We start from the raw sequence: 23662 nt of genomic DNA on the forward strand, positions 1-23662 counted from the left end.
ATGGAGAGGTGGTAAATTGGATTAGACATTGGCTCAATGGAAGAAGCCAAAGAGTGGTGGTAGAGAATTGCTTCTCCGAGTGGAGACCTGTGACTAGTGGTGAGCCACAGGGATCAGTGCTGGGTCCATTGTTATTTGTCATCTATATCAATGATCTGGATGATAATGTGGTAAATTGGATCAGCAGATTTGCTGATGATACAAAGATTGGAGGTGTAGTAGACAGTGAGGAAGGTTTTCAGAGCCTGCAGAGGGACTTGGACCAGCTGGAAAAATGGGCTGAAAAATGGCAGATGGAGTTTAATACAGACAAGTGTGAGGCATTGCACGTTGGAAGGATAAACCAAGGTAGAACATACAGGGTTAATGGTAAGGCACTGAGGAGTGCAGTGGAACAGAGGGATCTGGGAATACAGATTCAAAATTCCCTAAAAGTGGCGTCACAGGTAGATAGGGTCGTAAAGAGAGCTTTTGGTACATTGGCCTTTATAAATCAAAGTATTGAGTATAAGAGCTGGAATGTTATGATGAGGTTGTATAGGGCATTGGTGAGGCCGAATCAAGAGTATTGTGTTCAGTTTTGGTCACCAAATTACAGGAAGGATATAAATAAGGTTGAAAGAGTGCAGAGAAGGTTAACAAGGATGTTGCCAGGACTTGAGAAACTCAGTTACAGAGAAAGGTTGAATAGGTTAGGACTTTATTCCCTGGAGCGTAGAAGAATGAGGGGAGATTTGATAGAGGTATATAAAATTATGATGGGTATAGATAGAGTGAATGCAAGCAGGCTTTTTCCACTGAGGCAAGGGGAGAAAAAAACCAGAGGACATGGGTTAAGGGTGAGGGGGGAAAAGTTTAAAGGGAACATTAGGGGGGGCTTCTTCACACAGAGAGTGGTGGGAGTGTGGAATGAGCTGCCAGATGAGGTGGTAAATGCGGGTTCTTTTTTAACATTTGAGAATAAATTGGACAGATACATGGATGGGAGGTGTATGGAGGGATATGGTCCGTGTGCAGGTCAGTGGGACTAGGCAGAAAATGGTTCGGCACAGCCAAGAAGGGCCAAAAGGCCTGTTTCTGTGCTGTAGTTTCTATGGTTTCTATGGTCTGATGGCCTGGTGGAAGAAGCTGGTCCTGGCTTTTATTGCTGTGGTACCACTTCCTAGATGGTAGCAGCTGGAATAGATTGTGGTTGGGATGACTTGGGTCCCCAATGATCCTACAGGCCCTTTTTACACACCTGTCCTTGTAAATGTGGTCTCCCAGTCTACATTGGGTCTCTGTGATATACAGGAGGCCACACCGGGGGCACTGGACACAATAGATCACCCCAATAGACTCACAGGTAAAGTTCGCCTCACCTGGAAGGACTGTCTGGGGCCCTGAATGGTAGTGAGGGAGGAGGTGTTCCCTGATCTTCCTCCTGGCTCTTACACTTGCGAGCAGAACAAGTGCTACACCTGCCCCTACACCTCCTCCATTTCGGCCCAAAACTTCAACTGTTCTTTTTTCTTTTGGTGCTGCCTGGTTGACTTCAACGTTCAATGTGTTGTGCATTCTGAGATGCTCTTCTGCACACCACTGTTGTGGTGTATGGTTATTTGAGTTACTGCCGCCTTCCCGTCACCTTGAACCAGTCTGGCCATTCTCTTCTGATCTCTCTGATTAACAGGGCGTTTTCACCCACGGAACTGCCAATCACTTTTTTTATTGTTTTTCACACCATTCTCCGTAAACTCTAGAGGCTGTTGTGTGTGAAACTCCAGGAGATCAGCAGTTTCTGTGATACTCAAACCACCCCGTTTGGCAGCAACAATCATTCCACAGTCAAAGTCACTTAGATCGCATTTCTTCCCCATTCTGTTGTTTGGTCTGAACAACTGAACCTCTTGACCATGTCTGCATGCGTTTATGCTTTGAGTTGCTGCCATGTGATTGGCTGATTAGATATTTGCATTAATGAGCAGGAATTCAGGAGTACCTAATAAAGTGGCCACTGAATGTATTTACAAGGATGGGACTGGAAGGCTGGAGTTACAAGGACAGGGTGGGAAGGGTGGGACTTTGTTCCCTGGAACGTAAGAGGTTGAGGGGTGGGTTTATAGAGGTTTATAAAATCATAAGGGGCATAAACAAGGTGAATGATTACCATCTTATTTCCAGGGTAGGAGAGTCTAAAGCAGCATTGATGCTAGCAATGAGAAGGGGGCATGAGCTGGATGATGGGGGTCCTTAATGATAGATGCCACATTTCTGAGGCATCACCTTCTGAAGCTGGCCTTGGTGTTGGGGAAGCTGGTGCCCATGATGGAGCTGGCTGAGTTTACAACTTCCTGCAGCTTTTTCCGATCCTGTGCTCTGGCCCCTCCGTTCTGTACCAGAGGGTGATAAAACCAGTTCGGATGCTCTCCATGGGACATCGGTAGAAGTTTGTGAGCATCTTTGGTGGCATACCAAGCCTTCTCGAGCTCCTAATGAAATGTAGCCGTTGGTGTGCCTTCTTTGTAATTGCATCGATGTGCTGGGCCCAGGATAGATTGTCAGTGATGTTGTGGGTGGGGACCTTGGTGATGAATGCCTCCTCTTTGAGGCAACACCTTTTGTGCCGTATCACTGAAAATTGGAGTGCAATTTGAATATGAGAATAGTAATCTGAAATCACAGGACAAAATAATCTCTTGAAGATTATTCTGTGTTAGGATTTTGATGTCCTCATTACTATGGCGGTGGTTGTCCATCATATCCAATGACGATGTAGGAGAGTTCTTAAAGTGGAAAAGCCGTTGTACAGGGGCAAATCTATTCTCTCAATCTTGGAAGTCCAGGTCCAGTGGTACGAGTGGTCATCACAACTGGGGTCTTCCTTGGTCGCAGTGGGTGACCTTGACTTCTTCAGTGCCTTGTCATCTCACTATAGATCTGCCAGAGCTGATTTTGCACACTAGGCCAGGCATGCCCATCCCTCACCAGGGTATGAAGCTGCCGGCTACTTTCACCTCGTCTAGCCACCTCTCGGAGCAGGGTACCGGGGTGTGGCTGCTGTCACAAGCGAACAGCTCCTTGGGGCCACAGGTGAGAGCTAAGTGTCCAGTGGGGACCAAAGGTGAGTGGGCTGCCCCCAGAATGGACACGACAAGCCCCTTCACCAGAGGTGCTACCCCTCCCTGAGCACCCCACACATCCCTCTCAGTACAGTAACATATTCACTCAAAGAGGTAAGCTACAAAAATGTTTGCTCGAAGGGAGGAAAGTGAAAACAGACCAAACCTTTGTCCCAGGGAAAGGAAATTCGTTCAGCTTGGCTGTGGTCAGCTGTTGGTAGTGGGGACAGAAGATAAAGTACGATGCTGTGCAAAATGGAGTCTGTGTGCAGACATCCATGCAGCTGGTCAGCGGGCACAGCACACGGGCCGAGTCCAATAAATAAACCTGAATCTGTATCATCCTTCTGAACTCCACTGAGTACAGCTTCAGAGCGTCAGTCCAAAAGACCAAAAGATACAGGAGCAGGATTGGGCCACCCAGCCCATTTGATCAGGGCTAATTTTATTTTTAACCCATTCTCCAGATAACTTCCCGGAGCTGTTGGCTGCAGAAGTGTCCTGGGAATGAAAGGGTTAATGTATGAGGAGTGTTTCATGGCCCTAGGCCTGTACTTGCTGGAGTTTAGAAGAAAGAGGAGGATTCCCACCGAGTATTGAAAGGTTGTGGAGGCCGAGTCATTGGGTATATTTAATGCGGAGGTTGATATGTTCTTGGTTAGTCAGGGCATCAAAGGTTACAGGGAGAAGGCAGAAGAATGGGGTTGAGAGGGATAATAAATCAGCCATGATGGAACGGCAGAGCAGACTTGATGGGCTGAATGGCCTAATTCTGCTCCTTTGCCTTGTGGACTTTTCTGTAAACCTCTCCACTGGTGCCATGAATCCTTCTTTTCTGTTCTTGTAGGAAAACATTGGTGTGAGATTCCCAGCAAGAGATCAAGACAGCCATGGCTCTGACCATCCACGCCCTGTCCGCTGCCTTTGGCACAGGCTCCTGGATCGCCATCAATGGGCTGTGGGTGGAGTTGCCCCTCCTCGTCCCTGAGATCCCGGAGGGCTGGTACCTCCCCTCCCACCTCACGGTCATCATCCAAGCCGCCAACATCGGGCCTCTGCTCGCCATGCTGGCGCACAGGTTTGCGCCGAGCCGCAGGGTAGAGGCGGCCGTCATCTATGCCGTCGTGACCGTCGGGATCCTGGCCTCCTTCCTGCTGCCCTTCTTCTGGAGGCGGACTGTCGAGATCGCCGGTGCGCCCCGAAGCCTGCCGCTGCTCGCCCTGGCCTTCTTCCTCGCCCTGGTGGACTGCACCTCCTCCGTCACCTTCTTGCCCTTCATGGCCCACTTCCGACCCCACTTCCTGACCAGCTACTACATCGGGGAGGGCCTGAGCGGCCTCCTACCGGGCCTCGTCGCCCTGGCGCAGGGGGCAGGGGTGGTCCGCTGTGTGGCAGCCAACGCCTCTGCCAACGACACAGGGGGTCCACTGGTGCCTGTGTCCCAGCCGCCCCGCTTCCCCCCTGAGGCCTTCTTCTTTTTCCTGGGTGGTGTCACTGCCTGCTGCCTGCTGGCCTTCTTCCTGCTCAACCGCCTCCCTCAGGCCCGGCGCCAGCGCGTGGCAGAGGGCGATGCCGGGGAGCGGGGCTGCGGCAGGGAGATGGAGATGGGCGGTAACGGTGGCGAGGAGGAGCTGGAGCAAAAACCCATGATTGGTGGGCCGGGCGTGGGGCAAGGTCGGGGGGACAGGACTGAGGAGAGGCCCCGTCGTCGCCTCTGGCTGCTGCCCATCTTCCTGGTGCTGGCTTGGGTGAACGGACTGACCAACGCTGTGTTGCCTTCCGTCCAGACCTACTCGTGCCTACCCTACGGCAGCATGGCGTACCACCTCTCAGCTGCACTGGGGGCCGTCGCCAATCCGCTGGCCTGCTTCGTGGCAATGTTCCTCCCCAACCGGTGAGTGCCCCCCCCACCCCATCCCTCCCCCTACGGCGTTCCTAGGCAGGCGATAGAGAGGGGATGGAGACGACGGTGGGAGGGGTGGCGATGGAGGAGGGTGTGGGAGGGGCAGATGGCAGAGGAGGGCGTGAGAGGGGCAGGGAGGGAGGAGAGTGTCAGAGGTGTGGGGTAGCATAGGGAGGAGGAGGAAGAGGGAGGCCTGGATGTGGAGAAATAGGTGTGTGAGGGGCGGCAGGAGGATGTAGAGGGTGGGATGGGGTGGTGGAGAGGAGGCTGCAGTTTCTCCCATCCTCACAATCACCTTTCCCTTCATCTGGTCTCACCCATTACCTTCTAGCTTGTAACACACATCAAAGGTGCTGGTGAACGCAGCAGGCCAGGCAGCATCTCTAGGAAGAGGTACAGTCGACGTTTCAGGCCGAGACCCTTCGTCAGGACTAACTGAAGGAAGAGCTAGTAAGAGATTTGAAAGTGGGAGGGGGAGGGGGAGATCCAAAATGATAGGAGAAGACAGGAGGGGGAGGGATGGAGCCAAGAGCTGGACAGGTGATTGGCAAAAGGGATACGAGAGAATCATGGGACAGGAGGCCCAGGGAGAAGGAAAAGGGGGAGAGGGGGAAACCCAGAGGATGGGCAAGGGGTATAGTCAGAGGGACAGAGGGAGAAAAAGGAGAAAGGAAAAAAGAATGTGTGTATAAAAATAAATAACGGATGGGGTACGAGGGGGAGGTGGGGCATTAGCGGAAGTTAGAGAAGTCAATGTTCATGCCATCAGGTTGGAGGCAACCCAGACGGAATATAAGGTGTTGTTCCTCCAACCTGAGTGTGGCTTCATCTTTACAGTAAAGGAGGCCGTGGATAGACATGTCAGAATGGGAATGGGATGTGGAATTAAAATGAGTGGCCACTGGGAGATCCTGCTTTCTCTGGCGGACAGAGCGTAGGTGTTCAGCAAAACGGTCTCCCAGTCTGCGCCGGGTCTCGCCAATATATAGAGGGCCACATCGGGAGCACCAGACGCAGTATATCACCCCAGCCGACTCACAGGTGAAGTGTCGCCTCACCTGGAAGGACTGTCTGGGGCCCTGAATGGTGGTAAGGGAGGAAGTGTAGCACTTGTTCCACTTACAAGGATAAGTGCCAGGAGGGAGATCAGTGGGGAGGGATGGGTGGGATGAATGGACAAGGGAGTCGCGTAGGGAGCGACCCTTGCGGAAAGCAGAGAGAGGGGGGGAGGGAAAGATGTGCTTAGTGGTGGGATCCCGTTGGAGGTGGCGGAAGTTACGGAGAATAATATGTTGGACCCGGAGGCTGGTGGGGTGGTAGGTGAGGACCAAGGGAACCCTATTCCTAGTGGGGTGGCGGGAGGATGTCCTCTCCCCACCTTATTATAATGGCTTTTTCCCCCTTCCATTCAAGTCCTGATGAAGGGTCACGGCCCAAAACATCAACTGTTCATTCCCCTCCATTGATGCTGCCTGACCCGTTGTGTTGATCAGCTGAATCTCGTGTGTTTTACGGAACTGCGGCTCGCTACTGCCAGCTGGTGGCTGGGCTGCAGAACTGCAGGAGTCTTTGCTCCTGTAACACATAACAGGACAGGAACAGGCCCCTTGGCCTACAATGTTGTGCCAAGCCCATTAAGCTAGTAATGAAAATGCCTGAATAAACAAATCCCTTATGGTTACGAGATTTACATATCTTTCCAATGTCTGCCTTTTCATGGGCCGTCGAGCCTCTTGAATGTGTTTATTGTGTCTGCCTTCACCACCACCCTAGCAGGCATTCCAGGCACCCACAGCTCCATGTGTTTCGAGAAGAAAACGTGCCCGTACATCCCATTAGATCTTACACCCATCTCCTTAAATGCGTGTCCCGCTTAAGTGTTTTGACACTGGGAAAAAAAGATACTGACTGTTTGTGTACGTCCATTTTTAAAGATTAGATGAAGATTAGCTTTATTTGTCACATGTACAATACATCAAAACATTGAAACCTACAGAGAAATGCATTATTCGCATCAAATTATATTAAATTGGCGATGATTTTGCTGGGGTGGCAGTCCACAAGTGTCTCCACACTTCTGGCGCCAACGTAGCGTGCCAACATCTTATTAACCCTTTAATTTTATATATCTCCTTAAGGTCTCCACTCTGCCTCTACTACTGCAGAGAAAGCAGCCCCAGCTTTTCCAGTTCATGCCCCCTAATCCAGGCAATGTCCTGGTAAACCTCATCTCGACTCTCTCCAATGCCAGCACATCCTTTCTTAGATAAGAGGCCTAAAACAGCTCACAATCCTCCAATCCTCACAATGCCTCAGAAAACCTCAGCATTACGTCCTTAGTGAGCTGGGTCCAGTGGAGCTGCCCTCATTGGCACCTCTCTGGGTTGGCTGGTTGGTCTGGGTACTTTGATGTTCCTGTAGTTGACCCTTTGTCTTTTCCTACCCAGGTCTCTAAGGTTGATGGCCTTCCTGACGGTTGGTGGCACAGCAGTGGGATCGTATATCATGGGCATGGCCGTCCTGAGTCCTTGCCCATGGCTGGTCCACTCCAAGGCTGGCACTGCCCTCATTGTGAGTAAACATCTTCCCCATCCCGATGCCCCGCCAACCCTTTGGTAATCTGTCTACCCTCGCTTCCTGGTCTCACCCTACTCCTGTCTGCATAGCTGACACCAGCTCTAGCCCACTCTACAGACAGTGAGCCCCTATTCTGTTGAATCTACTTCTGATGACATTGTTGTTCGTCCATCGTCGTCGTCGATGCAAGACCTCGACACCATTATGATGATGATGGTGTCGAGACTAGCACATGATTTGGATTTAAGTGAGGGAGAGTTGCGCAGCGTCAGCCTCACTCTCTTTTCCCAATTCCCATCTGGATCCAGTGGCAAGACAGAGTCGAGACGGCTGGAGATGGGACTAGGCGCAGTAGATGACCAGCACGTCTTCTGTGTCTTGTCCTGCTCTACACATTCCACGACGTTTGCAGAGACCGCCTTCTTGACCGTTGGACCTTCCATTGGTCTCGTCTGCTCAATCCGCTGGAGTCTGTCTTCACATGCTGGGATAGACATCTCCCTATCTCACCGAGGGTTTGAGACCCGTCGGCTACCCTCACCTGGTTTAGCCGGCTTGTCGAAGCCGTTGCCCGAGGTGTGGCCACTGTCGCATGCAAACAGCTACGGGGAGCCACAGGTGAGAGCTGAGTGCCAGTTGGGGACCAAAGGTGGGCTAATCGCCTTGAAAAGGACGCGACATGTTCCCCCACCGGAGGTGCTACCCCTCCCTCACACCCCATACACCCCTCTGATGACGTAGAGGTGCCTGGAAAGGCGAGAGATCCACTGAAAATCTTCCCACCAGGTCCTGCAACACAGAAACAGGCCCTTTGGTCCACGTAGTCCTTGCTGACCAAGATTTCCATTTACACTAATCCCATTTGTCTGCGTTTGGCCGATAGCTCTCTCAACCTCCCTATCTGTGTGCTTGTCCAAATGTCTGACGTTGTTGTTACTGTACCTGCCTCAGCCAGCTTGCCCCAAATACTGACCACCCTCTCGGTGACAAAGTTGCCCCTCAGATCCTCTTTAAATCTCTCCCCTCTCAATTAAAACTTATGCCGTAAGGCACAGGAGCAGAATTAGGCCATTTAGCCCATCGAGTCTGCTCTGACATTCAATCCTTTCTTTCCCCTTCTCAACCCCAGTCCCCGGCCTTCTCTCCATAACCTTTGATGCCGTGTCCAATCAAGACCGATCAATCTCTGCCTTAAATACACCCAGCGACCTGGCCTCCACAGCTGCATGTGGCAACAAATTCCACAAATTCACCATCCTTTGGCTTAAGAAATTTCTCCGCATCTTTGTTTTGAATGGATGCCCCTCTATCCTGAGGCTGTGCCCTCTTGTCCTAGACTCCCCCACCATCGTAAACATCCTTTCTACATCTTCTCTGTCGAGGTCTTTCAACATTTGAAAAGTTTCAATGAGATCCCCCTTTATCCTTCTAAGTTCCAGCAAGGACAGACCAAAAGCCATCAAACGTTCCTCGTATGATAAACCTTTCGTTCCTGGAATCATCCTTGTGAATCACCTCTGGACCCTCTCCAATGCCAGCACATCTTTTCTTAGATGAGAAGCCCAAAGCTGTTCACATTACTCAAGGCAAGGCCTCACCAGTGCCTTACAAACCCTCAGCATCACAAACCTGCTCTTGTATTCTCGACCTCTAGAAATCTGCTAATCTGTCTAAGTCCTTCTTCAGCCTTTCCTCAACACTACCTGCCCCTCCATCAATCTTCATATCATCTGCAAACTTGGCAACAAAGCCATGTATTCCTTCAATCAAATCATTTATATACAGCATAAAAAGAAGTGGTTCCAACACTGACTCCCGCAGAACACCACTAGTCACTGGCAGCCAAGCAGAAAAGGATCCTTTTATTCCCACTCACTGCCTCCTACCTATCAGCCAATGCTCTAACCATGTTGGTAACTTTCCTGTAATACCATGGGCTCTTAACTTGGTAAGCAGCCTCATGTGTGGCACCTTGTCAAAGGCCTTCTGAAAGTCCATCTATACAACATCCACTGCATTCCCTTTATCTATCCTACTCATAATCTCCTTGGTTCATCAGGCAAAATTTTCCCTTAAGAAAACCCTGCTGACTTTGTCCTATCTTGTCCTGTGTCACCAAGTACTCCATTACCTCATCCTTAACAATTGTCTCCAACATCTTCCCACCGCTGAGGTCAGGCTAACTGGTCTATAATTTCCTTTCTGCTGCCTTCCTCATTTCCCAAAGAGTGGAGTGACATTTGTAATTTTCCAGTCCTCTGGCACCATGCCAGAGCCCAATGATTTTTGAAAGATCTTTACTAATGCCTCTACAATCTCTACCGCTACCTCTTTCAGAACCCTAGGGTGCAGTTTATCAGGTCCAGGTGACTGATGTACCCTTAAGTCTTTCAGCTTTTTGAGCACCTTCTCCCTTGTAATAGTAATTGCACTCTTTTCTCTTCCTTCACAGCCTTCCACATTGGCACATTGCTAGTGTCTTCCACGGTGAAGACTGATGCAAAATACTCATTTAGTTCACCTGCCATCTCCAGCCTCATTTTCTAGCAGTCCTATATCCACTCTCATCTTTCTTTTATGTTTTACATACTTTTACTCTCCACTTTTATATTATTTGCTAGCTTGCTTTCATATTTCATCTTTTCCCTTCTAATGATTCTTCTAGTTGCTCTCTGTAGGGTTTTAAAAGTTTCCCAATCCTCCATCTTCCCGGTAATTGTTGCTTTGTTGTATGCCCTCTCTTTTGATTTTACATTAGCTTTGACCTTCCTTGTCATCCATGGTTGTACTACTTTGTCATTTGAGTTTTCCTTTGTCTTTGGAATACATCTATCCCGCACCTTCGTCATTTTTCCCAGAAACTCACACCATTGCTGCTCTGCTGACATCCCTGCCAGCAGCTCCTTCCAATTTACTTTGGCCAACTCCTCTCTCATACCATTGTAATTTTCCTTACTGCTATGTCAGACTCTACTTCCTCCATATCAAATTTCATGTTGAACTCAATCATATTGTGATCACTGCTATTGTTTGGAGGCCTGTATATAACAGCCATAAGGTTATTTTTACCCTTGTAGTTGCTTGACTCAAACCACAAGGATTCAACATCTTCTGATCCTAGGTCACATCTTTCTAATGATTTGATGCCATTCTTTACCAGCAGAGCCACTCCACTCCCTCTAGCTACCTTCCCATCCCTCCGATACAACGTGTAACCTTGGACATTCAGCTCCCAACTTACAACCATCCTTCAGCCACGATTCAGTGATGGCCACAACATCATACCTGACAATCTAAAAGTGCAAAAAAATCATCCACCTTATTTCTTATACTCTGTGCATTGAGCTATAACACTTTGAGAACTGTACTTGCTACCCTTTCTGATTCTGCATCCCTAATGCACTGATACTCACCCTGCTGGCTGCAATTTTGTCCTCTCTCATCTGCCTGCCCTTCCTGACAGTCTGACTGCACACTATCTTTGCTATTTCACCATCCATCCTACCCTGAGTCCTTTCACTCTGGTTCCCACCCCCTGCAAAATTAGCTTAAACCCTCCCCAAGCCTGCCCACGAGAATATTGGTGCCCCTGGGGTTCGGGTACATCCCATCATTTTTGTACAGGTCATACCTCCCCCAGAAGAGATCCCAATGATCCAAGAACCTGAAGCCCTGCCCCCTGCACCAGCTTCTCAGCCACGCATTTATCTGCCAAATCATCCTGTTTCTACCCTCACTGGCGCGTGGCACAGGCGGCAATCCAGAAATTTCAATCAAAGGAGGTCCTGCTTCTCAGCTCTCTACCTAGCTCTCTAAATTCTCTCTTGCAGGACCTCATTGCTTTTCCTTCCTATGTCATTTGTAACAATCTGTACCGATATATCTGGCTGCTCTCCCTTCCTCTCTAAAATGCTGCGGACGCATCTGAGACATCCCTGACCCTGGCACCTGGGAGGCAACCTAGCATCCTGGTGTCCCGTTCACGTCCACAGAATCTCTTGTCTCTTCTCCCTTCTGCACCATGGACCCATACTCAGTGCCAATAACCTGGTCTCCATGGCATTCTAGCCCTGATGACACTTCAGCCTGAAATGTCGACTGTTTGTTCCCCTCCATAAATGTTGCCTGAGCTGTTGAATTCCTCCAGCATTTTGTGTGTTACTCTAGATTTCCAGCATCCGCAGAATGTCTTATCTTTATGACTTGCTGCCCGCTAGTCCTTGATTCCCCAATCCTGAGAAAAAGTCTGTGGGCATTCAACCTTTCTATGCTCTTCCTACTGCCCATTACACTGCTGGCGTTTAGGGCAGCAATAAAGGTCCTCCGTCTCTGGTGGTGTTCATCGCAACTGATCCCCTGAACCTGGGGGGCCGGTGGACCACTCTTAGTCTGGCCTCTACCCTTTGACCCGTTTGGCATGGGTGACCCTACCAAGAGGCAAAGCAGGAAGGCCTGATTCCAGCCAGCATCACTCTCCGGGTCATCGAGGCACAGAAACCTCCAAACCACAGCGAGGTTGTGGTTCCCTTGGAGGCACCTATACTCCTTGTAATGTTATACGCCCCTGTAAGGTCACCGGTCACTCTCCCACGCTCCGAGGAACAAAGTCTCAACCCGCCCAACCTCTCTCAATAACTCAAGCCCTTGAGTCTTGGCAGGGTCTGTGCCAACATGGCATGCCCAGGACTTACTAAGCTGTACATCTTTGGGATGTGGGAGGAAACTGGAGCACCCAGAAGAAACCCACGTGACCATGGATTGTACAAACTCCCAACAGGAGGAAACCCACGTGGCCACAGATTGTACAGACTTCCAACAGGCCTCGGCAGGAAGTGAGCCCTGTTCACTGGCATTGAAATAGGCTTATGCTAACCACTACAGTACCGTGTCCAATTCCCGCGACAGAGGAAATTCAGTGCATCTGGTCTAATCATCCCTCTCTCTCTCTCCCTTTCTTGACCTCCCACCCCTTCCTCACTCCCTCTACCCCTCTCCCTTCCTGCCTTTCTCCCCTCTCCGCATCCCCTTCCCCACCCCCTCTCCCCTTCCCCCTTTTCCTCCCCATCCCCCCTCTCCCCAACACCTCTCCTTCCCCACCTCCTCCTGTTCTCTCCCCGCCAGGTGCTGTCCTGGGTGGTGTTCGTGGGGACCCTGTCCTACGTGAAGGTGATTATCGGGCTGATCCTGCGGGACGAGGGCCACGGTGCGCTGGTGTGGTGCGGTGCCGTGGTGCAGATCGGCTCTATGCTCGGCGCGCTCACCATGTTCCCGCTGGTCAGCATCTACAGCCTCTTTCGTGCCGGAGACCCCTGTAACACGCAGTGCCCGGCCTGAGCCGAGGGCTGGCGGCCGGCTGGCGGGTTGGGGGTCACAGGGAGCAACGACACGGTAACAGTGGACCCCCTCAGCGTGCTGACGGAGCGGCAGACCCTGGCGGTCACTCCCCACCCACAGTCCCACCCAGTTACAGGGGAAATGGGCAGGAGGTTCATTCGGGTTACTCTGAGGGAAGGGCAGGCAGATAGATGTAGAGAGTAGTTGGCAGTGTGGGGGGAGACGGCCCAGTCCGGAGGGAAGACACCGTCCCGTTTGCTCTACCCTCCTCCCACTTTCGCCCACCCCAGCGCTGGTGGTCAGTGTAGCCGAGGAGTGCAGCTCCCGTCCCCGTGATGGGCATTGGAAAGCTGACAAGGTCTGGCCGGGAGGAGTCTGTGTGGGTAGCAGTGTGTCTGTGTTTGGGGGTGGAGTGGGGGTATCTTTGTGTCTGTCTGTCTATATGCATGTGTGTTGGTCAGGGTGTATGTGGAGGAATGGAATGGTGGCGTGTGTGTCTCTTTCTGTCTAATTGTGTGAGTGTGGGAGGGGGTGTGTGTGGGTGGAGAAGGGTCAGGATAGTGAGACAGCTCGTGGGTTCCGGGAATGGAGTGTGGGAGTGTGCGAGGGGTGGTGGTCTGGAGACGTGAAGCATGCCCCTTTTCCGAGCGGGATAGGTGTTCCTTAAACTGGGAATCCATCATCTAAAGTTGCGAGTCTGTGTGGGTGGGTGGGTCAGCCTGCACCTCATTCACATCCAGTCTCGCCTGATCCCCCCTCAGAGGTGCCACCGATATTTCGGAACAAAACGTCTCAGCTCTGCCACTGGCCCTAGGTGACAGGTGGGTTTATCTAAGGCCAGGCCATTCAGCCCATCGAGTCAGTTCCGGGCTCCTGGCTTTGGCGCTCCTTGGACTGGTTTAGGTACACAGCGGACGCCCGTCGTGTTGGAGTATGTGGAGGGAATTCAATTTGGTTGGAGTACACCCCTGGGACATCTGTGCCCAAAGATGCGAAACATGGAGTCCACTCCATCGAGACCAAAGATTCTTTGTATAAACACAGATTCCTGGCTGACCTGTGCCTTCGTGGCAGCACTCCAACCAGCTGCTGCCATTGCTGAGAGTAGCAGCCTCTGCTGGAATCGTCCTGGGTTGAGGGCTGGCCCCTCTTGTCAGTGCTCCTCTCCAGTATTCACTTGGCGGAAGAACAATCGGCAAACACGCCACCCAGAGACTTGGGCTGGATTATTGTTTTTTTTTCTGAACTTATGTCTCTGAAATTGTAACAATATGCTCCTTCTGTGCGATTTGCTGCTTGCAGTCTGCTGCTGGTAGTGTGCCTTGCACCTGGCCTCGGAGGAACACTGTATTGTTCGGCTGTATTCATGTATGGTTACATGATAATTAAACTTGAAGTAAAGTTTCACATCTAGTTGGCTGGAATTGAAGACTGAGAAAAAGTATTTGCTGACGGTGATTTGTGTACGTGTCTGTGTGTGGAGTGGCTGTTGTGTTCAACTCACACTTCTGAAGATACCTCTGCCTAGATTGAGTACATGAGATGGGATGTTATGTTGAAGTTGTACATGATGTTGGTGAGGTCCAATTTGGAGTATTGTGTGTAGTTCTGGTCACCTACCTACAGGGAGAGATATCAAAAAGATTGAAAGAGTCTAGAAAACATTTTCAAGGATGTGGCTGTGGCGTCAGGACATGGCATTCTGCGTAGGTATGTTCCACTGAGGCAGGGAAAAGACGGTAGAGTTTCCGCAGCTTCCGCCACCTTCAACAGGACCTCACCACTAAGCACATCTTTCCCTCTCCACCCCTCTCCGCTTTCCGCAGGGATCGGTCCCTCCGCGACTCCCTGGTCCACACGTCCCTCCCCACGGATCTCCCACCTGGTACTTATCCCTGTAAGCGCAAGTGCTACACCTGTCCCTACACCTCCTCTCTTGCCACCATTCAGGGCCCCAGACAGTCCTTCCAAGTGAGGCAACACTTCACTTGTGAGTCTGTTGGGGTCATCTATTGCATCCGGTGTTCCCGGTGTGGCCTCCTCTACATTGGTGAAACCTGATTGGGGGGACCACTTCGTCGAGCACCTCTGCTCCATCTGCCACAACAGACAGGATCTCCCAGTAGCCACCCACTTCAACTCTGCTTCCCACTCCCATTCAGATATGTCCATACATGGCCTCCTCTACTGCCATGATGAGGCTAAACTCAGGTTGGATGATCAACACCTCATATACCGTCTAGGTGGTCTCCAGCCCCTTGGTATGAACATAGAATTCTCCAACTTCCGGTAAATCCCTCCCCTTCCCCTATCCCTATTTCACTCTGCTCCCTCCCCCAGCTGCCTACCACCTCCCTCATGGTTCCGCCTCCTTCTACCACCCATTGTGCCCGAAATGTCGACCAATTTTTTTTCACGGATGCTGCCCGACCTGCTGAGTTCCTCCAGTGTGTTGTGAGTGTTGGTAGAGTTAAAGATCTTCTCCAACAACTTCCCCACCGCTGAAGTCAGAATTATAGGGAAAAATTGAAAAGGGAAGGATTTTATTCCATGGAGTGCAAGAGAATATGGGGAGATCTGTCAGGGGTATACAAAATGATGAGTGGTATAGTTAGGGTAAATGCAAACAGGCTTTTTCCACTGAGTTTGGATGAGAATAGGACTCTCTCCAGGTGCAGGTGGATTGGACAAGGAAGAGTAATAGTTTGGCACAGAATAGATGGGCCAAAGGGCCTGTTTTTGTGCTGTACATAGAACATAGAAATCTACAGCACATTACAGGCCCTTCAGCCCACAATGTTGTGCCGACCATCTAACCTACTCTAGAAACTGCCCAGAATTTCCCTGGTGCATAGCCCTCTATTTTTCTAAGCTCCATGTATCTATCTAAGAGGCTCTTAAATGACCCTATGTCCCTGAACATTTGCCACATTTCTGCTGTGCATTTCCCTGAGAACATCTGCTCCCAATTTATGTTCTCAAGTTCCTGCCTAATAGCATCATATTTCCCCCTCCCCCAATTAAATGTTTTCCCAAATTGTCTGCTCCTATCCCTCTCCAGCACTAGGAAATAGAGTTGTGATCACTACCTCCAAACCGCTCTCCCACTGACCAGGTTCATTTCCCAATACCAGATCAGGTACAGCCTCTCCTCTAGTTGGCTTATCTACAGACGAGGGGTGATTGATAAGTACGTGGCCTAAGGTAGACGGAGTCAATTTTAGAAAACCTACCACATTTATTTTTCCTACATTTACACACTTAGTCCAGCGGTCATGGAGCATACAGATCCCTTCTTTGTAGAGGTCGGTGTCTTGGACCTCCAGAAGTGGTCCACAGCAGGGGTGATTCATAAGTTCGTGGCCTAAGGTAGAAGGAGATGAGTTATTAACTTCAAACTTTCTGCATTTTCACTCAAAGAGTTGAACTGCACGTGCATGTAACGAGAGCTGTATAACTCATCTCCTTCTACCTTAGGCCACGAACTTATCAATCACCCCCGCTGTGGACCACCTGGAGGTCCAAGACACTCTCGTTACATGCACGTGCAGTTCAACTCTTTGAGTGATCATGCAGAAAGTTTGAAGTTAATAACTCATCTGCTTCCACTTTAGGTCACGAACTTATCAATCACCCCTGCTGTCGACCACTTCTACAAAGAAGGGATCGTATACTCCACGACCGCTTGACTAAGTGTGTACATGTAGGAGGGGAATATGTTGAAAAATAAATGTGCTAGGTTTTCTAAAATTGACTCCTTCTACCTCAGGGCTCGAACTTATCAATCACCCCTCGTATTGTGTCAGGAAACCTTCCTACACACCTAACAAACTCCACCCCATCTAAACCCCTTGCGCTAAGGAGATGCCAATCAACATTAGGAAAGTTAAAATCTCCCATCACAACAACCCGATTATTATCGCACTGTTCCAGAATCTGCCTTCCAATCTGCTCCTCGATGTCCCTGTTACTACTGGGGGCGGGTGTCTATAAAAAACACCCAGTAGAGTTATTGCCCCTTTCCTGTTTCTGACTTCCACCCACACTGACTCAGTAGACCATCCCTCCATGACTTCCTCCTTTTCTGCAGCCGTGACACTTTCCCTAATTAGCAATGCCACATCCCACCTCTTTTGTCCCCCCTCCCTGTCCTTTCTGAAACATCTGAAGCCCGGCACACTCAGCGGCCATTCCTGCCCCCGAGTCATCCAAGTCTCTGTAATGGCCACAACGTCATCGTTTCACGTATTGACCCACGCTGTAAGTTCATCTGCCTTGTTTATGATACTCCTTGCATTAAAATAGACACATCACAAACCATCAGGCTGTGTGCATCTTTGCTCTAACATCTGCCTATCCTTCCTCACAAACTCCTACAAGCTGTCTCTACTTGTGCGCCAACCATCCCATCCACTTCCTCTTCACTTCAGTTCCCACCTGCCTGTAAATCTAGTTTAAACCCTCCCCAATAGCATTAGCAAACCTCCCTGCCAGGATATTGGTCCCCCTGGGATTCAAGTGCACCCCATCCTTTTTGTACAGGTCACTCCTGCCCCAGAAGAGGTGCCAATGATCCAGAAATCTGAATCCCTGCCCCCTGATCCAATCCCTCAGCCACGCATTTATCCTCCACCTCATTCTATTCCCATACTCACTGTCACTGTGGCACAGGCAGCAATCCCGAGATCGCTACCTTTGTGGTCCTGCTTCTCAACTTCCTTCCTAACTCCCTGTAGTCTGCTTTCAGGGCCTCCACCCGTTTTCTACCTACGTCTTTGGTACCAATATGTACCACGACCACTGGCTGCTCACCCTCCCATTTCAAGATATTGTGGACGTACTCAGAAACACCATGAACCCTGGCATATAGGAGGCAAACTACCATCCTTGTTTCTTTTTCGTATCCACAGAATCGCCTATCTGTTCCCCGAACTATCGAGTTCCCTATTACTGCTGCCCTCCTCTTCCTTTCCCTACCCTTCTGAGCCACAGGGCTGGACTCGGTGCCAGAGGCACGGCTGACGTTGCTTCCCCCAGGTAGGTCGTCCCTCCCAACAGCACTCAAAATGGAGCACTTTTTGTTAAGGGGGACGGCCAAAGGGATGCTCTCCACTACCTGACGCCCTCCCTTCCCTCTCCTGACGGTCACCCACTTCTCTGTCTCCTGTGGCCACGGGGTGACTACCTGCCTGCAGCTCCTGTCTATCACCTCCTCACTCTCCCCAACAAGCCGAAGGTCATCGAGCTGCAGCTCCAGTTCCCTAACTCAGTCTCTAAGGAGCTGCAACTTGATGCACCTGGTGCAGATGTGGCCATCAGGGAGGCTGGAAATCTCCCGGACATCCCACATCTGACACCCAGGACAGAAAACTGGTCTTGCAGTCATACCCACTATTCTAATGTGCCGCGCCCCATGAAACGCTCCTTTTTTAAACCCTTCTCCCCGACCTGTGCGAAGCTCTCTCTCTCTCTTCGAATCGATTGGTCGGCTGCTGTAATGCTCTATGATTCTATAAATAGAGGTCATAGGTTAAGGGGGAAAGCTGAAATATTTAAGGGAAACCGGAGGGCAAATTTCTTTACTCTGAGGGTGGTGAGAGTGTGGAATGAGCTGCCAGCAGAGGTGATGGATTCGGGTCCAATTGCAACAGTTAAGAGAAGTTTGGATAAGTATATGGATGGGAGGGCTGTGGTCCAGGTGTGGGTCAATGGCAATAGACAAAAGATCAGGCTGGCATTGACTAGATGGGCCGAAAACTCTTTCTGTGCTGTAATGTTCTGTGACTCTAGCAGGGGAGTCATTGGCGCCCAGGGATCACTGTGTGCCTGGGTCAGGCCGTGCTCTCATGCTTACCAGTGGAACAGGCCCGGTATGCTATTATACTACAAGACATGGGAGCAGAACTAGGCCATCTGGCCCATCCAGTCTGCTCCACCATTCAATCAGGGCTGACCCTTTTTCTCTATCTCTTCCTCAACCATGTCCAGCCTTAAATACACCAACGACCTGGCCTCCACAGCTGCCTGTGGCAACAAGTTCCACAAATTCACCACCCCTTGGCTAAAGAAATTTCTCTGCATCTCTGTTTTGAAAGCCCACCCCTCTATCCTGAGGCCGTGCCCTCTTGTTCTAGACTCCCCCGCCATGGGAAACATCATTTCTATATCTACTCTGCCTAGGCATTTCAACATTCAAAAGGTTTCAATGAGATCCCCCCTCATCCTGCTGAATTCCAGTGAGTACAGACCCAGAGCCATCGTATGATAATTGTGAACCTCCTCTGGACCCTCTCCAATGCCAGCACATCTTTTCTAAGATGAGGGGACCAAAACTATTCAATACTCAAGGTGAGACCTCACTAGTGCCTTATAAAGCCTCAGCATCACATTCTTGCTCTTGTCTTCTAGACGTCTTGAAATGAATGCTAACATGGCATTTGCCTTCCTCACCACCGACTCACCCTGCAAGTTAACCTTCAGGGTGTTCTGCACAAGGACTCCCAAGTCCCTCTGCATCTCAGATTCGCAATGTTGCCCCAGAGTCTGTCTCGCACACGCCACACACACGCATGAGATGTGTCTGCCACAAAGAACACAGGTCAAGCACGTCCCGCATCCAAGTAATGTCACGGGCCACACAGCCACCCAATTGTGTTGTGGGCTACACAATCATTCACTCGACTGGGTCACGGGGCAGATGAACTGAAGGGTTCAGGGACACACTTCCCTCAACTTGGCAACACAGGTAGGGCAGGGCAACGAAGAACACATTTGGCATGCTGACCTTCAATAGTCAGAGCACTCAGTTTAACATTCAGCATGTCATTCGTGAGGCCTCAATTGCAGCATTAGACCATAAGACACAGGAGCAAAATTAGGCCATTCAGCCCATCATATTCTGGTTGCCCAGCTATAGGAAAGACGCGATTAAGCCAGAAAGAGTGCAGAAAACATTTCTTTAACCAGAGGGCTGTGAATCTGCGGAACTCATTGCCATAGGTGACCATCATTGGGTATATATAAAGCGGAGGGTAATAGGTTTTTGATTGGTAAGGGCATCAAAGGTTACGGGCAGAAGGCAGGAGAATGAGGTTGAGAGGGAAAATAAATCAGACATGATCGTCGTCGTCTGAACCCTTAGTGCCTAGGTGGCACATGGGGCCTCATGATGGAGCAGGCTTAATGGGCCCAATGGCCTAATCTGCTCCTATGTTTTATGGTCTTAAAATATTCGCTAGGATGCTACCGAGACTGGACATGTTGTGACTGTTTGTGAGTTTCAGAAGCTGATTCACTCACTCTGAGTAATCAAGCACAACAGCTGACAAACAGGCCCTTTGGCCCATCTAGTCCATGCTGAATTGTTATTCTTCCTAGTCCCATTGACCCGCACCCCGACCATTGCCCTCCAAATCCCTCCCATCCATATACTTATCCAAATTTCTCTCAAAAGCTGAAGTCGAACCCACAGCCACCACTTCTAATGGCAGCTTATTCTGCACCCACACCACCTTCATAATGCAGATGTTGCCCCTCACGTTCTCATAGAAACATAGAAAGCCTCCAGCACAATACAGGCCCTTCGGCCCACAAAATTGTGCTGAACATGTCCCTACCTTAGAAATTACTAGGGTTTCCCATAGCCCTCTATTTTTCTAAGCTCTATGTACCTATCCAAAAGTCTCTTAAAAGACCCTATCGTATCCGCTTCCACCACCATTGCCGGCAGCCCATTCCATGCACTCGCCACTCTCTGCGTAAAAAACTTACCCCTGACATCTTGTCTGTACCTACTCCCAAGCACCTTCAACCTGTGCCCTCTTGTGGCAGCCATTTCAGCCCTGGGAAAAAGCCTCTGACTATTCACACGATCAATGCCTCTCATCATCTTATACACCCCTATCAGGTCACCTCTCATCCTCCTTCACTCCAAGGAGAAAAGGCCGAGTTCACTCAACCTGTCTTCATAAGGCACGCTCCCCAATCCAGGCAACATCCTTGTAACTCTCCTCTGCACCCTTTCTATGGTTTCCACATCTTTCCTGTAGTGAGGCGACCAGAACTGAGCATGGTCCTCCAAGTGGGGTCTGACCAGGGTCCTATATAGCTGTAACATTACCTCTTAGCTCTTTAGTTCAATTCCACGATTGATTAAGGCCAATACACCATATGCCTTCTTAACCACAGAGTCAACCTGCGCAGCTGCTTTGAGCGTCCTTTGGACTCGGACCCCAAGATCTCTCTGATCTTCCACACTGCCAAGAGTCTTACCATTAATACTATATTCTGCCATCATATTTGACCTACCAAAGTGAACCACTTCACACTTATCTGGGTTGAACTCCATCTGCCACTTCTCAGCCCAGTTTTGCATCCTATCAATGTCCCACTGTAACCTCTGACAGCCCTCCACACTATCCACAACACCCGCAACCTTTGTGTCATCAGCAAACTTACTAACCCATCCCTCCATTTCCTCATCCAGGTCATTTATAAAAATCACGAAGAGTAAGAGTCCCAGAACAGATCCCTGAGACACACCACTGGTCACCGACCTGCATGCAGAATATGACCCAACTACAACCACTCTTGCCTTCTGTGGGCAAGCCATTTCTGGATCCACAAAGGAATATCCCCTTGGATCCCATGCCTCCTTACTTTCTCAATAAGCCTTGCATGGGGTACTTTATCAAATGCCTTGCTGAAATCCATATACACTACATCTACTGCTCTTCCTTCATCAATGTGTTTAGTCACATCCTCAAAAAATTCAATCAGGCTCGTAAGGCACGACTTGCCTTTGACAAAGCCATGCTGACTATTCCTAATCTTATTATGCCTCTCCAAATGCTCATAAATCCTGCCTCTCAGGATCTTCTCCATCAACCTACCAACCACTGAGGTAAGACTCACTGATCTATAATTTCCTAGGCTATCTCTACTCCCTTTTTTGAATAAAGCTACAACATCCATAACCCTCCAATCCTCTGGAACCTCTCCTGTCCCCATTGATGATGTCCCCATTGATCATCGCCAGAGGCTCAGCAATCTCCTCCCTCGCCTCCCACAGTAGCCTGGGGTACATCTCATCCGGTCCTGGTGACTTATCCAACTTGATGCTTTCCAAAAGCTCCAGCACATCCTCTTTCTTAATATCTACATGCTCAAGCTTTTCAGTCTGCTGCAAGTCATCACTACAATCACCAAGATCCTTTTCCATAGTGAATACTGAAGTAAAGTATTCATTAAGTACCTCTGCTAATTCCTCCGTTTCCATACATACTTCCCCACTGTCACACTTGTTAGGTCCTATTATTTCACGTCTTATCCTCCTGCTCTTCATATACTTGTAGAATGCCTTGGGGTTTTCCTTAATCCTGCCCACCAAGGCCTTCTCATGGCCCCTTCTGGCTCTCCTAATTTTCTTCTTAAGCTCCTTCCCGTTAGCCTTATAATCTTCTAGATCTTTCACATTACCTAGCTCTCTGAAACTTTTGTAAGCTTTTCTTTTGCTCTTGACTAGATTTACAACAGCCTTTGTACACCACGGTTCCTGTTCCCTACCATAACTTCCCTGTCTCATTGGAACGTACCTATGCAGAACTCCACACAAATAACCCCTGACATTTGCGACATTTGTTCCGTACCTTTCCCTGAGAACATCTGTTCCCAATTTAAGCTTCCAAGTTCCTACCTGATAGCCTCATAATTCCCCGTACTCCAATTAAACACTTTTCTAACTTGTCTGTTCCTATCTCTCTCCAATGCTTTTGTAAAGGAGATAGAATTATGATCACTATCTCCAAAATGCTCTCCCACTGAGAGATCTGACACCTAACCAGGTTCATTACCCGATACCAAATCGAGTACAGTCTCTTCTCTCGTAGGCTTATCTACATACTGTGTCAAGAAACCTTCCTGAACACACCTAACAAACTCCATCCCATCTAAACCCCTTGCTCTAGGGATATGCCAATCAGTATTTGGGAAATTAAAACCTCCCTCATGACAACTCTGTTATTATTACACCTTTCCAGGATCTGTTTCCCTATCTGCTCCTCGATATCCCTGTTACTATTGGGCGGCCTATAAAAAACACCCAGTAGAGTTATTGAACCCTTCCTGTTCCTAATCTCCACTGTCAGACTGTGTAGACAATCCCTCCATGACGTGACACTATCTCTGATCAACAGTGCCACGTCCCCACCTCTTTTGCCTTCATCCCTGTCCTTTCTGAAACATCTGAAACCCGGCACTTGAAGAAACCATTCCTGTCCCTGAGCCATCCGAGTCTCTGTAATGGCCACAACATCATAGCTCCAAGTGCTGATCCATGCTCTAAGCTCATACACTTTGTTCACAATACTCCTTGCATTAAAATAGACACATCTCAAACCACTGGTCTGAGCGCATCCCTTCTTTATCACCTGCATATCCTCCCTCACACACTGTCTACAAGCTTTCTCTATTTGTGAGCCAACAGCTTCTTCCCCAGTCTCTTCAGTTCGGTTCCCACCCCCCCCACCAATTCTAGTTTAAACTCTCCCCAGTAGCCTTAGCAAACCTCCCCGCCAGGATATTGGTCCCTCTGGGATTCAAGTGCAACCCATCCTTTTTGTACAGGTCACTCCTGCCCCAAAAGGGGTCCCAATGATCCAGAAATCTGAATCCCTGACCCTGCTCCAATCCCTCAGTCACGCATTTATCCTCCACCTCATTCTATTCCTATACTCACTGTTACGTGGCA

General features: G+C 49.7%; 1 protein-coding gene across 8 annotated transcripts in view; it reads left to right on the forward strand.

The window, feature by feature from the left end:
- Window positions 1–14536, forward strand: part of LOC134344582 (riboflavin transporter 2-like) — a 47085-nt gene extending 32549 nt beyond the window's left edge. For 7 of the 8 annotated variants that reach the window (XM_063044653.1, XM_063044650.1, XM_063044647.1 and 4 more), the window contains 3 exons: window positions 3949–4995; window positions 7452–7575; window positions 12703–14536. In XM_063044653.1, coding sequence (XP_062900723.1) covers window positions 3992–4995; window positions 7452–7575; window positions 12703–12915 — 1341 coding nt within the window. In that variant the 5' untranslated portion in view covers window positions 3949–3991 and the 3' untranslated portion in view covers window positions 12916–14536. The remainder of the gene's footprint in view (window positions 1–3948; window positions 4996–7451; window positions 7576–12702) is intronic. The other variant, XM_063044645.1, reaches the window with a different exon arrangement.
- The last annotated feature ends 9126 nt before the right edge of the window (window positions 14537–23662 follow it).

Source organism: Mobula hypostoma, chromosome 3 (assembly GCF_963921235.1).
Source record: "Mobula hypostoma chromosome 3, sMobHyp1.1, whole genome shotgun sequence".
NCBI classification, from domain to species: domain Eukaryota; kingdom Metazoa; phylum Chordata; class Chondrichthyes; order Myliobatiformes; family Myliobatidae; genus Mobula; species Mobula hypostoma.